Consider the following 15,766-nt stretch of genomic DNA (forward strand, 5'->3'; position numbering starts at 1 on the left):
CACACACACACACACACACACACACACACACACACACACACACACACACACACACACACACACACACACACACACTAAAACACTGGTGAAAATTAACTAAGTACATTTGCTTGTGTATTTTTGTAGTTCTATTTCTACTCTACTTATTGGATATTTAATTTTGTATTCAACTGCTTTTAGTTGTTCATCCCATACCTGCAGTAAAAACCATTAATGCAGCAGTAATTATATTCAGAAGAGTTCATAAACATGTTGTATATTATAATGAAACAATGAGAGGGAACCTTTACTGCTCAATGAGTACTTACAAAACTGTAAGTATATTTTGTACAAAGGAAAAACAACATGAGATTTTGTTCTGAAAGAAAATTAAATGTCTCCAAAGATATGTAAAGGTGAAGACTTCACATCCCATGATGCACTGCTGCTACCTGCTGGCTGTCACGAGATCATACCGAGTCTGCCAGTTGAATGATCACGTCTGAATAAGGGGATGAATGTGATTTTAATTCAAATGTGATTCTTCATGTGTAATAAGACTTAACATTTTGATATTATTAAAACAAATATTTTTTTAATTAGCGTCAATGAAACTGAAACAATTTGACCATTTATATTATATGTGTTTATTTAGTTAAAGAGCACTTTTCATAAACAAAAGGTAACAATTAAGGTAATGATACAAATACAAAACATAACAACCCCCCAATCCATCAAGAGAGCTAGACATAAGTTATCTATTATAACTATACGTACTTCCCCAAAATAATTAATAAAAACACTAAAATTAAGTGTAAAGAAAAATGTTGACAGATGCTTTTTCTAATGAAATAATAAAACCTCGTGACCTCTCACTGACCTCTGACCGGGTACAATTCTAGCTCTCTGATTGGCTGAGCCTCAGACAGGTGAAGATGGCAGCTCAGGTTCTCGCGCTGCTGCTGCTGCTGCTGCTGGGCGGCTCGGTACTCCTCGCGCTCTACCCCCCCGGATCCGGTCCGGACTCTGATGCGCGAGGCATGGCGGAGCTGCGGCGCGTGCAGAGCCTCGCGACTCAGCCCAGGTACGGAGGGTGCTGGGCGCGAGCTCTGGACAACCTGGACACGCGCTGCACGGACATGACGTCAGAGAGCCAGAGCCGCATCGCGCTGAGCTTCACCTTCTGTCACCTGAGCAGGTAAGTCAGTCAGCAGGCTCTGAACGAGGGGTTTATGCATAATGATCTGATTTGATCTTAATTATTCTTATAGATATTAAATAACCTGAAGGACATGAGATAAGTTTCCTGGATGAACACTTCCCGTTTGACCTTGCATTTCTCATCACATGCTAAATTGATGTGGCTTATTTGAAGCTAATGTACCTGCAGTTGGTGTATTTCACTTATTGTAAGTCAATTTGGACAGAAGCGTAATGAAATATAACGCTCGTTAAATTGGGAAGTGTGCAGATTTAACTGTCATTAACATTTCAGACATTGAGGGATTTTTTTCTATATTGAATATTATTCAAACTATATTCTCATACTTATATTATATAATATAATATTGTTGACATTAGAATGATGTTCCTTTTTTATTGAGTTGATTTCATTTTTCAGATATTGTACTTTAAAGTGTAGACATTCTCAGTTAAGTTAAGCATCTGCATTCAAAATGTTAGTTAACATGGCCAACTTCTGAATGGTATATAATATGGACTTCTAATTATCGATGCATTTGTGTTCATCACTTGAAGGTTGCAGCTGGCAAAGGAGAGGCTTTTTGTAGTAGCTTGTGATTGTCCCCAACAATATTTTAAACTATATTCTGTGTTGTAATTTGAATCTTTTAGGTAGCATCAGATAAATGTAGTTGAGGAAATGGAAAGTATAGCTACTATAGCTGATTTTTGTTTTCTGAAGTTTTTAAATATCAGCGGTCCTGCTACTTCTTTCCTCATACTGTGACAATCCTGAACACGACCTCTGCACTCTTTCTGCTGTTTTTCTGTTTCGACTTATTTGCAAAAAATAGTCTCATGAATGAATTTCATTGCACAATTCTGTGTCTGTTACATTGACAGTAAATTATCTCTGTCTGTCAGCTCGGGCAGGGATTTCCCATCATGCCCTGAGGGGTCGGAGGTCAGCAGCTGTACAGGAGCGATGGACGCCGTGGCCTTCAACGCCTACACTGAGTTCTTCACACACACACACTCCATCTGTCAACACCTGCAGTCTGAAGCCTGGCAGAGCCGGGCGGAAAACACAATGTTCAGGTGAGACTCCGGGAACATTAACACAGGTGCAGCGGACTTAACACACATCTGACCAGAGGTGGGAACTAGTGGAGTACAAATACATCGTTACTGTAGTTAAGTACATTTTTCTGGTATCAGTACTTTACTCCACTACTTATTTAACTGTGACTTCTTACATGTTGAACTCAAATACCTGAACTTTCTACTTCTTACATGTTGAACACAAATACCTGTACTTTCTACTTCTTACATGTTGAACTCAAATACCTGTACTTTCTACTTCTTACATGTTGAACACAAATACCTGTACTTTCTACTTCTTACATGTTGAACTCAAATACCTGAACTTTCTACTTCTTACATGTTGAACACAAATACCTGTACTTTCTACTTCTTACATGTTGAACACAAATACTGTACTTTCTACTTCTTACATGTTGAACACAAATACCTGTACTTTCTACTTCTTACATGTTGAACTCAAATACCTGAACTTTCTACTTCTTACATGTTGAACTCAAATACCTGTACTTTCTACTTCTTACATGTTTGAACACAAATACCTGTACTTTCTACTTCTTACATGTTGAACTCAAATCCTGTACTTTCTACTTCTCACATGATGAACACAAATACCTGTACTTTCTACTTCTTACATGTTGACCTCAAATTCCTGTACTTTCTACTTCTTACATGTTGAACTCAAATACCTGTACTTTCTACTTCTTACATGTTGAACACAAATACCTGTACTTTCTACTTCTCACATGTTGAACTCAAATACCTGTACTACCTGTACTTTCTACTTCTTACATGTTGAACACAAATACCTGTACTTTCTACTTCTTACATGTTGAACTCAAATACCTGTACTTTTCTACTTCTTACATGTTGAACACAAATACCTGTACTTTCTACTTCTCACATGTTGAACACAAATACCTGTACTTTCTACTCTTCACATGTTGAACTCAAATACCTGTTACTTTCTACTTCTACATGTTGGAACTCAAATACCTGTACTTTCTACTTCTTACATGTTGAACACAAATACCTGTACTTTCTACTTCTTACATGTTGAACTCAAATACCTGTACTTTCTACTTCTTACATGTTGAACACAAATACCTGTAACTTTCTACTTCTTACATGTTGAACTCAAATACCTGTACTTTCTACTTCTTACATGTTGAACACAAATACCTGAACTTTCTACTTCTTACATGTTGAACTACAAATACCTGTACTTTCTACTTCTTACATGTTGAACTCAAATACCTGTACTTTCTACTTCTTACATGTTGAACTACAAATACCTGTACTTTCTACTTCTACATGTTGAACCCAAATACCTGTAACTTTCTACTTCTTACATGTTGAACCCAAATACCTGTACTTTCTACTTCTTACATGTTGAACTCAGAATACCGTACTTTCTTACTACATGTTGAACTCAAATACCTCTACTTCTCTACTTCTTACATGTTGAACTCAAATACCTGTACTTTCTACTTCTTACATGTTGAACACAAATACCTGAACTTTCTACTTCTTACATGTTGAACTCAAATACCTGTACTTTCTACTTCTTACATGTTGAACTCAAATACCTGTACTTTCTACTTCTTACATGTTGAACTCAAATACCTGTACTTTCTACTTCTTACATGTTGAACCCAAATACCTGTACTTTCTACTTTCTTACATGTTGAACACAAATACCTGTACTTTCTACTTCTTACATGTTGAACTCAAATACCTGTACTTTCTACTTCTTACATGTTGAACTCAAATACCTGTACTTTCTACTTCTCACATGTTGAACCCAAATACCTGTACTTTCTACTTCTTACATGTTGAACACAAATACCTGTACTTTCTACTTCTTACATGTTGAACTCAAATACCTGTACTTTCTACTTCTTACATGTTGAACTCAAATACCTGTACTTTCTACTTCTTACATGTTGAACACAAATACCTGTACTTTCTACTTCTTACATGTTGAACTCAAATACCTGTACTTTCTACTTCTTACATGTTGAACACAAATACCTGTACTTTCTACTTCTTACATGTTGAACTCAAATACCTGTACTTTCTACTTCTTACATGTTGAACTCAAATACCTGAACTTTCTACTTCTTACATGTTGAACTCAAATACTTGTACTTTTTACTTCTCTCATTTTCCAAACAGCTGGTTCCTTTAGTCTGAATGTGTTTTGTGGCGTGATCATTATTATTTAGAGTCATTGCGTGCCTATTGATTTGAACACGATCCGTGTATCCATCATTTCCTGGTCTTCTCTAAAGAAGAGGGACCAATGGAAACGTTGTCATGTTTCCGTTGTTCAGCATGGAAACATTCATTAGCTAACAATGACATTATTGTTCTATTAATATAAAGGGAGGTCAGGTACTCTTTAAAACAGCTGCTAGTTATGGGTACTTTTTACTGAAGTACATTTCAAAGCCTCTTTACTTTTACTTGAGCAAAGAAGTTTAGTCAGCACTTCTACTTTAGAGTATTTTTATACACGAGTATCTGTACTTCTACTTGAGTAAAGGATGTGAGTACTTTTGCCATCTCTGGATCTGACACACTGCATTTCACACACAAACACTCCTAACCTAAAACGTTGTCATTCAGCAATTGAGCTTTATAGTAATATAACTGTTGAATTATTTTTTTTATAATAATATAATCTAAATGTAATTGTTACACACACCTCCTTAACAGCAACATTTATTCAGTCAATGACATCTCTGTAATATCAGGGTTTGCTTTACCACTTTCTTTTCAGAAGGAGTATTTTGTAATTAAAGACACATATCTGTAAGCTCGCCAGAGAAATAAAAAAGCTACATTAAAAAGTTAAATGCCCTCTGATGGAGTCGTGATCTAATGTGTGTGGGCAATACATAATATGTAAAATATTCACTCCACTTGTGATCCGTACCTGTACTATATACACACACACACACACACACACACACACACACACACACACACACACACACACACCCCTATACACTTGTTATATGTGTGTGTGTCTCAGGTTGACGGAGAGCTCAGCAGGTGTAGCGGAGCAGCTTCTGTCCACCAGGCAGATGGCTGAAGACCTCATTGATGCCCAGACCCTTGCCTTACAGGCACAGAAGGAGATCCTTGACAACGGAGAGGAGCTGAGAGTCACCCTGCAAGACTCTACCCAGGGTAGAAAATACATTGTCAAAATAACAGCCTTAAAGACTATCCACTGGGCTAAAAAACACGTACAGAAAGAGCCTTAAAAGTCCCCTATTATACTGTTTTTCATAAATATATTATAGGTCTCAGATATATACAAAACATGTCTCTGAAGTGTTTGGCTCCAAACACCAAACAGGTCATTGCAGCATTACCCATAATCCCCTCTGTTTCAGCCCTGTTTCCAAAGTGCTGATTCTCTGTCTGTTACTTTAGATGAAAATAAGGAGCCCCTCCCCACGCCCCTCTGAGAGACATTTGGTTACAAAGAACTCAATGGTGCTCTAGGAGGAGATTCAGGTGATAAGGAGGGGGGGGGGGGTTACCTTGGTTGCTGATAAAAGTACAACAATTGGTAGCAAAAAAGCTAATTTGGTATTAAAAAAAAAAGCAGCCAAAAATGGGTCACAGTAGCCTTAACCCAGCTCAAATTGTTTTTCTGTCCACCTGTCTCTCTCTCCACCTGTCTGTCTCTCCACCTGTCTCTCTCTCCACCTGTCTGTCTCTCCTCCCGTCCACCTGTCTCTCTCTCTACCTGTCTGTCTCTCCACCTGTCTGTCTCTCTCTCTCTCCACCTGTCTGTCTCTCCACCTGTCTGTCTCTCTCCACCTGTCTGTCTCTCTCTCCACCTGTCTCTCTCTCTCCACCCATCTCTCTCTCTCCACCCGTCTGTCTCTCTCTCCACCTGTCTCTCTCTCGCTCCACCCGTCTCTCTCTCCACCCGTCTGTCTCTCTCTCTCCATCCGTCTCTCTCTCCACCTGTCTCTCTCTCCTCTCCACCTGTCTCTCTCTCTCTCCACCTGTCTCTCTCTCTCTCTCTCCACCTGTCTCTCTCTATCTCCATCCGTCTGTCTCTCTCTCTCTCCACCCGTCTGTCTCTCTCTCCACCCGTTTGTCTCTCTCTCCACCTGTCTGTCTCTCTCTCCACCCGTCTGTCTGTCAGGCCTGCGCTCGGTGTTCTCGGAGCTGAACGGCGCCTCCAGGCAGCAGCAGGTGGCGCTGTCTGAACTCTTCAACAGAGTGTCCTTCCTGCAGAGCTTCCTGATGGTGGAGGCTCACAGCCTGACCTCCTGCTGCTACAACGCTGCTGCCCTCTGCACCGCCTTCCTCCTGACCGCCACGCAGCGCTCCTCCAGAGCCAGGTAACTCCTCCTCTTCCTCACCTCCACCCTCAGACAGGTAACTCCTCCTCCTCCTCTTCCTCTTCCTCATCACCACCCTCAGAGAGGAAACCCCTCCTCTTCACCTCTCCTCTCGTACACCTACTGGTCAAGTTTGTTTTGGCACTGAGTGGCCAATATGTGTATTTGAGATCTGTGCTTGATTGATAACCCGTATTGATCTGTGTCTGTTTGTTTAGGTTGATGTTGTTGACATTGGTGTGTTTAAATGTCTTCCTGGAGAGGAAGATCTACCAGTTTGTGATGAACTCGGATCATCCTGAACACAAACACATGGTCAGCACCTTTCACCTGAGTCTCTGAAGTACTGCTGTAGCTGTGTGTTGTTGTCATAACTTCTGTGTGTGTGTGTGTGTGTGTAGGAGCTGGTCAGTGTGTATGTGAGTGTGTTGCGGCGCTTCATGGTGTGTGTTGGTGTGTGTGTGCTGCTGGTGGTGTGTGTTCGGTACAGAGACCCCGTGCAGCAGAGTCTGCAGGTGCTGCAGCAGCTGAAGGAGGCGCTGCTGCATGCAGGTGAGACGAAGAACAAGAAGAAATGTTTTAAACTGGGAAATAAATCTTAAATAATGTAAAAAAACACAAACTTATATCAGGCATCAACATTTTGTATTTGTCCAGCAGCAGAGAAATGAACAGATCAGTAGCCGCTTTATAACGTAGACATCAACAAGTCAAAGTAATGACGTAGCCAGTAATACCAGAAATGGTAACAAAAAATGCAAAAATAGTAGCACCCAGTGATCATAATGTTATATAGTACATATTGCATGTATATTATTAACTAATGCCATAAAACCTGGAACATTATTTAACATCACTTTAGCATCATTACTGTATAACACATCAGAACTTTCTCCAATTGAACAAACAAAAAACTGAGATCATTGTTTTTGGAGCAAAGAAGGACCGATTAAAAAGAGCTTCAGTCGGCAGACTACAAAGTAACTCATAAAGCCAGAAATCTGGGCGTAGTGATGGACTCGGACCTGAATTTCAACAGTCACATTACAACATGTATTAGGTCTGCATACTATCACCTGAAGAACATAAAAGACTAATGTCACAACAGGATTTAGAAAAGCTTGTCCTTGCTTTTATCTTCAGTAGACTGGACTGCTGCAATAGTGTCTTCACAGGGCTCACTAAAACATCCATCAGAACGCTGCTGCTCGAGTCCTCACTGACACTAAAAGAGTGGATCACATCAGTCAAATCTTTACACTGTTTTTAAATCACAAAATGGTTTAGGACCAAAGTGTATTAACGATCTCCTGCATAATTATGAACCATCAAGGTGCCTCGGGTCCTCTGGGTCGGGTCTGCTCTCGGTTCCGAGAGTAAGAACAAAACATGGAAAAGCAGCGTTTAGCTGTTATGCCCGACACTCTGGAACAAACCGCCCGAAACATGCAGGTCCGCAGAAACTCTGACTATTTTCAAAACGAGACTGAAAACATTTTTGACGCTGCTTTTAATCGAGCTGCTCATATTCGTACTGCAGTATGCTTTTTATCCATGTGTTGTATAACTGTTGTGTTTAATTTATTATCCTTGCTTTTTAAAGCCTGTTGTAAAATGCCATTATATAATGGGTTTCTGCTGTATTTATTCTTAAATGTCTTTTATTTTATAAAGTACTTTGAATTGTTGCGTGCTGAAGGGTGCTATATAAATAAACTTGCCTTGCCTTGAGCAATAATCTGGTTTTCAGCATTAATATCATTCAAATGAACACACGACATATCATACATTTATATTTTATTAAACCAACTTTTTACATATTTGTTATTAGATACTTAAGTAAGCTGTGCACATTTTTACTTCAAATTCTATCTTAATATTTCAGATTTATGTATTGTTGTATTCTTGAATGGAGCAACTTTTTAAAATCCCATTTCCCCAGGGGATAAATAGTGTATCTTATTCTACGTTTGTAATGTCGTTCCATGCCACTCATTACTCGTCTGTCTGCAGAGAGTTTGGGGGAGCAGCAGCAGAAGAAGAATCAGTTATGGGTGAAGGTGAGAACAAAAGGAAGTGATGTCACAGAGGAAAACGTTATTTCCTGTTTGATCCAACTAACCAATCGGTTCTCTTCCAGAGGAGGTCAGGGAGCAGAAGAAGACATGAGGTGCCCATGGTGGAGGAAATAAAAATAGTAGACGAAGAAGAAGAAGAAGAAGAAGAAGAAGAGGAGGAGTACAGCACTTTCGTGTCTCCCACCGACATCACAGATCTGTCTACCCTCTCTCTCAAGGGTCAGTCCTACCTCTGCTCTACTTTAAAGAGTCCTCTCCTGCTGATGTTCAGGTGTATATCAGTATGTAGTGTCTCTACTTTAAAGAGTCCTCTCCTGCTGATGTTCAGGTGTATATCAGTATGTAGTGTCTCTACTTTAAAGAGTCCTCTCCTGCTGATGTCCAGGTGTATATCATCATATTACATTACATTACATTACATTTAGCTGACGCTTTTATCCAAAGCGACTTACAATAAGTACATTCGACCAGGAAGACACAACCTTGAAGAAAACAGAATCATATAAGTACATCAGGTTTCATAGAGCCAAACATTTCAAGTGCTACTCAACTGGCTTAGATAAGCCAGTCCTTTATTAGTATATAAGTGCTTCGTTAATAGTTCTAACGCTCGAAGTGGAGTCGAAAGAGATGAGTTTTCAGTTTGCGCCGGAAGATGTGCAAGCTATCTGCCGTCCTGATGTCAATGGGGAGCTCATTCCACCATTTTGGAGCCAGGATAGCAAACCCATGTGTTTTCGCCGATGGGAACTTGGGTCCCCCTCGCAGCGAGGGGTGCAGCGAGTCGTTTGGCTGATGCAGAGCGTAGTGCACGCGCTGGGGTGTACGGTTTAACCATGTCCTGGATGTACGAAGGGCCAGATCCATTCGCAGCATGGTAAGCAAGTACCAGTGTCTTGAAGTGGATTCTAGCAGTTACCGGAAGCCAGTGAAGGGAGCGGAGGAGCGGAGTGGTGTGGGAAAATTTAGGAAGGTTGAAGACCAGAAGAGCCGCTGCATTCTGGATGAGCTGCAGAGGTCGGATGGCACATGCAGGTAGACCAGCCAGGAGGGAGTTGCAGTAGTCTAGGCGTGAGATGACGAGAGCCTGGACCAGAACCTGAGTCGCTTTCTGAGTCAGCTGGGGACGTATCTTCCTGATGTTGTAAAGCGTGTATCTGCAGCAACGGGTTGTAGCAGCGATGTTTGCAGTGAAGGACAGGTTGTTATCTAGGGTCACACCCAGATTCCTTGCAGTCTGAGTCGGGGAAACAACAGAGGGGCCCATGTTGATTGTTAGGTCAAGAGTGGGACAATCTTTTCCCGGAAGGAAAAGCAGTTCAGTCTTGTCAAGGTTTAGCTTGAGGTGATGAGCAGACATCCACTGAGAGATATACGCTAGACAAGCAGAGATGCGTGCGACGACCTGGGTCTCTGAGCGGGGAAAGGACAGAATTAATTGGGTGTCGTCAGCGTAGCAGTGGTATGAAAAACCATGCGGGCTAATGACTGATCCGAGCGAGTTTGTGTACAGGGAGAAGAGGAGGAGACCAAGAACAGAGCCCTGAGGGACCCCTGTAGTTAATTGACAAGGGTCGGACTCAGACCCTCTCCAAGTCACCCTGTAGGTACGGTCTCAGGTATGAGGTGAGGAGGGAAAGTGCAGAGCCTGAAACTCCAAGTTTTTGGAGAGTGCGAAGGAGGATCTGATGATTCACCGTGTCGAATGCAGCAGACAGGTCCAACAGGATGATGACAGAGGAGAGGGATGCAGTTTTGGCAGTGTGCAGTTCCTCCGTGACAGCAATGAGAGCAGTTTCTGTGGAGTGACCTGCCTTGAAACCAGACTGGTGCGGATCCAGAAGGTTGTTCTGATTGAGATAACAGGAGAGTTGTTTAAAGACAGCGCGTTCAAGTGTTTTAGACAGGAACGGGAGGAGAGAGACAGGCCTGTAGTTTATAACATCAGACGGGTTGAGAGTGGGTTTCTTTAGGAGAGGGTTTACTCTTGCCTCCTTGAGACTGTTTGGAAAATGACCAGAAGTTAGAGAAGTGTTGATGAAATGGGAGAGAAACGGTAGAATATCAGGAGCGATAGTCTGAAGGAGATTTGAAGGGATAGGGTCCAGAGGACAGGTGGTAGGGCGGGCAGAGGTAATGAGGGTAAGAACCTCACTTGGAGAGAGAGGGGAAAAGGAGGTCAGTGTGTTGGTGGAAGGAGGGTCTGGTGACCCAGCGGTGAGTAAAGGTGAGTCAGAAAAAGAAGAGCGAATATCATCAACCTTTTTTTTAAAGTGGGTAACAAAGTCGCTTGACAGAAGTGAGGAGGGGGGAGGGGCTTTTGGAGGGTCCAAGGGGGTGGAGAAGATGGAAAATAGTTTTTTAGGATTGGAATAGGAAGATTGGATCTTATCTTGAAAGAAAGTGCTTATTGCCTGAGAGATCGAAGCAGAGAAAGAGGAGAGGAGAGCCTGATAGGTTAGGAGGTCGTCACGGTGTTTGGATTTCCACCATTTCCGCTCTGCTGGCCTAAGGACGGTTCTATTAGCACGCAGTGCATCATTTAGCCAGGGAGCAGGAGGGGACTGACGAGCCTGCCAAGATGTGAGAGGACAGAGAGAGTCCAGAGTGGATGAGAGAGTAGAGAGGAGAGTTTCTGCAGCAGAGTTTGGAGGCAGGAGTTGGAACGAGTCAGAGGAAGGGAGGGCTGAGAGCACCGATGAGGCAAAGGTAGAGGGGGAGAGGGAACGAAGGTTACGGCGGACAAGTGCAGGATGAGAAGAGATTAGTTGTTATGTTTGGAAAGGGGTAGAGAGAATGAAATGAAGAAGTGATCGGATGTGTGGAGCGGGTTTACAGAGAGGTTAGAAGTAGCGCAGTTCCTTGAGAATATGAGATCAAGGACATTGCCAGCTTTATGAGTCGGTGGGGACGGAGACAGTGAGAAAGCAAAGGCGGTTAACAGAGATGTTAGTTCGTCTATCTTCCCTGTCTGGAGGTTGAAGTCTCCGAGAAGTACAGCGGGAGGGCCAGTTTCAGGGATGTGTGAGAGGAGATCATCTAATTCCTCCAAGAAGTCCCCCACGGCGCCTGGTGGACGGTAGAGAACAACAATGGTTAACTGTATAGGATGGGTTACTGTGACGGCATGGAATTCAAAGGTGGAAGGAGTGAAGTTAGGTAGCTTGAAGAGGGAAAAGCTCATTTTGGGAGAGAGCAGGAGACCAGTGCCACCTCCTCTGCCAGTTGGTCTGGGTGTATGGGAGAAGGGATATGCTGCTGGGGTGGATGTGTTGGATGGAGTAATCCAGGTCTCAGTGAGAGCAAGAAAATCCAGAGACTGCAGGGAGGCGTAGCCAGAGATGAAGTCAGCCTTAGGAACAGCTGACTGGCAATTCCACAGGCCACCAGAAACTAGATGTTGGATCTCAGTGGAGCATGTGGGATAGACGAGAGCAGGCCGGTTATATCGATTACGAGATACACGGGGCCAGTGATAATTGCGAGAAGACACATGAACAGGAATGGAGAAAATACACATGATTATAGCATGAGGGGGCTAAACAACCAAATAAAATAAAACACCAGCGATACTTAGCTCAATCAAAGTAGGATTTGCCTCCTCTTTGCCTCCCTCGTGACTCCCGCAGGACTCCAATGTCTTTGTCAGTCTTACTCCCGCAGGACTCTAATGTCTTTGCCAGTCTTACTCCCGCAGGACTCTAATCTCTTTGCCAGTCTTACTCCCGCAGGACTCTAATGTCTTTGCCTGTCTGACGCTGAAGCTGACGCTCCAGGAAAGTGCTACCTAAAATGGACACCTGATTGCTGAGTTCTCACAGCTGTGGGGCCACGTCCCTTTAATTAGTTAACTCTGCAGCTGGTGGCCCTCAAAAGGAAATCTAGACTGGCTTCCTACTGATATGTTATTGTCTTTTAAGTTAGTTATAAAGTTATGAGTTTAACCCTTAATACAGTTACACCTACTCAATAAAGCTCTTAGTATTCTACAAATGTTTAAATCAAAGTTAACCCTAGCAGTCAGTTAGTTCACTTTTAAGGTTTCAGTCAAATTACTTGTCCCAAGTTTCTGCCTGACAGATACTGTAGCGGTTTTGAGTTTTGAAATCACAATTCCAGTCAGATCAACTACAGAGCATTGATACAGAGTACACACACTGAAACAGAGAAGTCTAAAAACAGAATGTTACTCACACAATTCTAGAAGTCTCCAGTAGCTTTCTTGTCAAAATCGAGTTGCACACTGGATGTCAGTATGTAGTGTCTCTACTTTAAAGAGTCCTCTCCTGCTGATGTTCAGGTGTATATCAGTATGTAGTGTCTCTACTTTAAAGAGTCCTCTCTTGCTGATGTTCTGGTGTATATCAGTTTGTAGTGTCTCTACTTTAAAGAGTCCTCTCCTGTTGATGTTCAGGGGTATATCAGTATGTAGTGTCTCTACTTTAAAGAGTCCTCTCCTGCTGATGTTCAGGTGTATATCAGTATGTAGTGTCTCTACTTTAAAGAGTCCTCTCCTGCTGATGTTCAGGTGTATATCAGTATGTAGTGTCTCTACTTTAAAGAGTCCTCTCTTGCTGATGTTCTGGTGTATATCAGTTTGTAGTGTCTCTACTTTAAAGAGTCCTCTCCTGTTGATGTTCAGGGGTATATCAGTATGTAGTGTCTCTACTTTAAAAGAGTCCTCTCCTGCTGATGTTCAGGTGTATATCAGTATGTAGTGTCTCTACTTTAAAGAGTCCTCTCCTGCTGATGTTCAGGTGTATATCAGTATGTAGTGTCTCTACTTTAAAGAGTCCTCTCTTGCTGATGTTCAGGTGTATATCAGTATGTAGTGTCTCTACATGTCTCCATGCTTTAATGTTCAAAAAGGTCTTTATTTTTCTCATACTGCCTGTGCTGCAGCACCTCTTTTCACCCTCTGTCTGAAACCAGAGCCCAGTCTGCTCTGATTGGTTAGCTGGCCAGCTCTGGTGTGATTGGTCAACTGCTTAGGCTAAGGGGCGGGACATCTCTATCACGTACAATGTGTTGGAGCGCTAGCCAATGGGAGCGCGAGTGTTACATAGTGATGTCACTATGTTCAGGAAGTAAACAAAGGAGTCCAAACCTATAACACACTAAAGGAAATGGGAAAACAACGATTTGGTTGTATTTCTCGCAAATTTCACATGTGCATCATTTTTGAAAGAAACTATGGAATTTATTTATATTGAACATAAAGTAGAGTATACAATGTTGTAATTAGGACACACGATAATGTAAAAGGCACATAGGTGTGTGTGTGTGAATAGTATATGATAAATAGAAATGAATAGTTGAGGTTAATTCAAATAAATACATCAAAAGATGTCACTGTCTTGTATGACCGATGTAAGTTTGTTCTTCGTTCGGCAGTTTGGACGAATGACAGTATTCTCAGCAGTACAGTGAACAGCTCTGCAGCTGACACCACACTGCAGCCCAACATTACCCACAATGCATCAATGCTGATTGCCACTACCCAGAATGCCTCAGTGAGTCCGGCCAGGCGTCCGCGTCGCTCCTCCTCCTCCGGCCCTCTGGTGTACAGCATCCTGGTGGAGGACCAACGGGTAAAGCTAAATATAAACTATTGATTCTGAGTCTCTCGTGTACACAGTCAACACATGCTGCATTTAATTAGGAAACTTTACAGGGAATGGAAGTTCCTCTTTGGCATTCTGTCAACATACACTAAAAAGACATAAAGTAAAGGGCTGCAAAAAGAAACATATAATTGCATATCTCTTGTGCAGTTTTGTGTGCCACATTCCTGCTTGTGAAAACAATTCTGTATCAAAATTCTACTTTAAAGAAGTTACTTGTATCTAAATAACTTGCATCAAATGAGACATACTTGCAGACAGATGAAATCGTTCCGTCTCGATGGGCCAGCTCATTTAATTTCCGTTTACATGTTCAGTTCTCATTGTGCATGTACGGTGATAGGTGTAAAGTACATTTACTTATATATTAAGTACAATTTTGAGATACTTGTACTTTACTTGAGTATTTCCATTTGTTTTCTACTGTGTACTTATACTCCATTACAATTCAGAGGTAATTGGTGTACATTTACTCCTACATTTATTTAACACCTTTACTTCACAGATGTGGATGAATGATGTGAAATCTAATCAAGTGTTAAATCAGACTTTAGTTCCACCTGGAGTAAATCCACCAGCTACCCTGCAGTATACAAAGTCATTCAGACTAGCTGCACCTTTAACAGCTTTGAGAACACTTTCATGATCAATCATTATAAAACATATCATATATATTATTCTTGCACCTCTGTGTACGGTCAGAAAATCATATATTTTTTAAAATAAATAATGGGACTTTTTTATTGTTTAGAAGTTCTGAGCATTACAGTGTTAACTACAGGGGTCACCAGATCAATAAGAAACATTGAATGGTTGTACATGTATCAGATTTAAATGGGAAGACCATAAATGAACTTCTGCATGACCTCTGACCTCTGCTTTTCTGTCCCTCTGTCTGTCTTCATCCTCTCCTCTGATTGGTCAGCCTCGGTACAGCCTGAGGACCAGGAGATCAGAGACTCACTGAAGGAAAGTCACATTTGTTTCAGTTATAGTTTGTTATGCTATTTATTTTAAACTGAATGTTGTTGTTTTTTGAATATTAATTAAAGTCTTGTATTTTAAACACATTTTAAATGTTGTATTAGTGTTCATCAGAGTCCTGCATCGGGTCGGCTACCCGCAAAAAAGGTGATTCGCGGGTGGTATTTTTTCAAACGCTTTTTTCCGGGTTCGGTTCTGGGTAAAACAAAGATGATGCGGGTCGGGTCGCGGGTATTGCATAATAAATATATTAAAATAATAATAAATTAGTTTAATGTTTAAAATCCTCAGACCTCTCCCCCGCGGGACCGCGCATAATCATAACCTCTGCAGCGCATCAATCTGCTGCTGAGCGCGCCACATTCGAAATGGCTGAGGTGAAGCTCTCTAGCGGAGAATACAGTATTTTCAATAACACTTCCTCAAGAGCGAAATCCAACGTCTG

The 15,766-nt window shown here is 41.7% G+C and overlaps 1 protein-coding gene across 1 annotated transcript; it reads left to right on the forward strand.

The window, feature by feature from the left end:
• Positions 1-914: 914 nt before the first annotated feature.
• LOC117558064 lies at positions 915-15,498 on the forward strand. The gene is made up of 10 exons (XM_034234030.1): positions 915-1,177; positions 2,086-2,259; positions 5,303-5,460; positions 6,437-6,635; positions 6,854-6,950; positions 7,037-7,187; positions 8,649-8,695; positions 8,776-8,932; positions 14,108-14,304; positions 15,263-15,498. The coding sequence occupies exons 1-10, from the start codon at positions 915-917 to the stop codon at positions 15,302-15,304; spliced, it is 1,485 nt and encodes a 494-aa protein (XP_034089921.1). The 3' UTR covers positions 15,305-15,498.
• The last annotated feature ends 268 nt before the right edge of the window (positions 15,499-15,766 follow it).

The sequence above is a fragment of the Gymnodraco acuticeps genome, unplaced genomic scaffold, assembly GCF_902827175.1.
Source record: "Gymnodraco acuticeps unplaced genomic scaffold, fGymAcu1.1, whole genome shotgun sequence".
Classification (NCBI taxonomy): Eukaryota; Metazoa; Chordata; class Actinopteri; order Perciformes; family Bathydraconidae; genus Gymnodraco; species Gymnodraco acuticeps.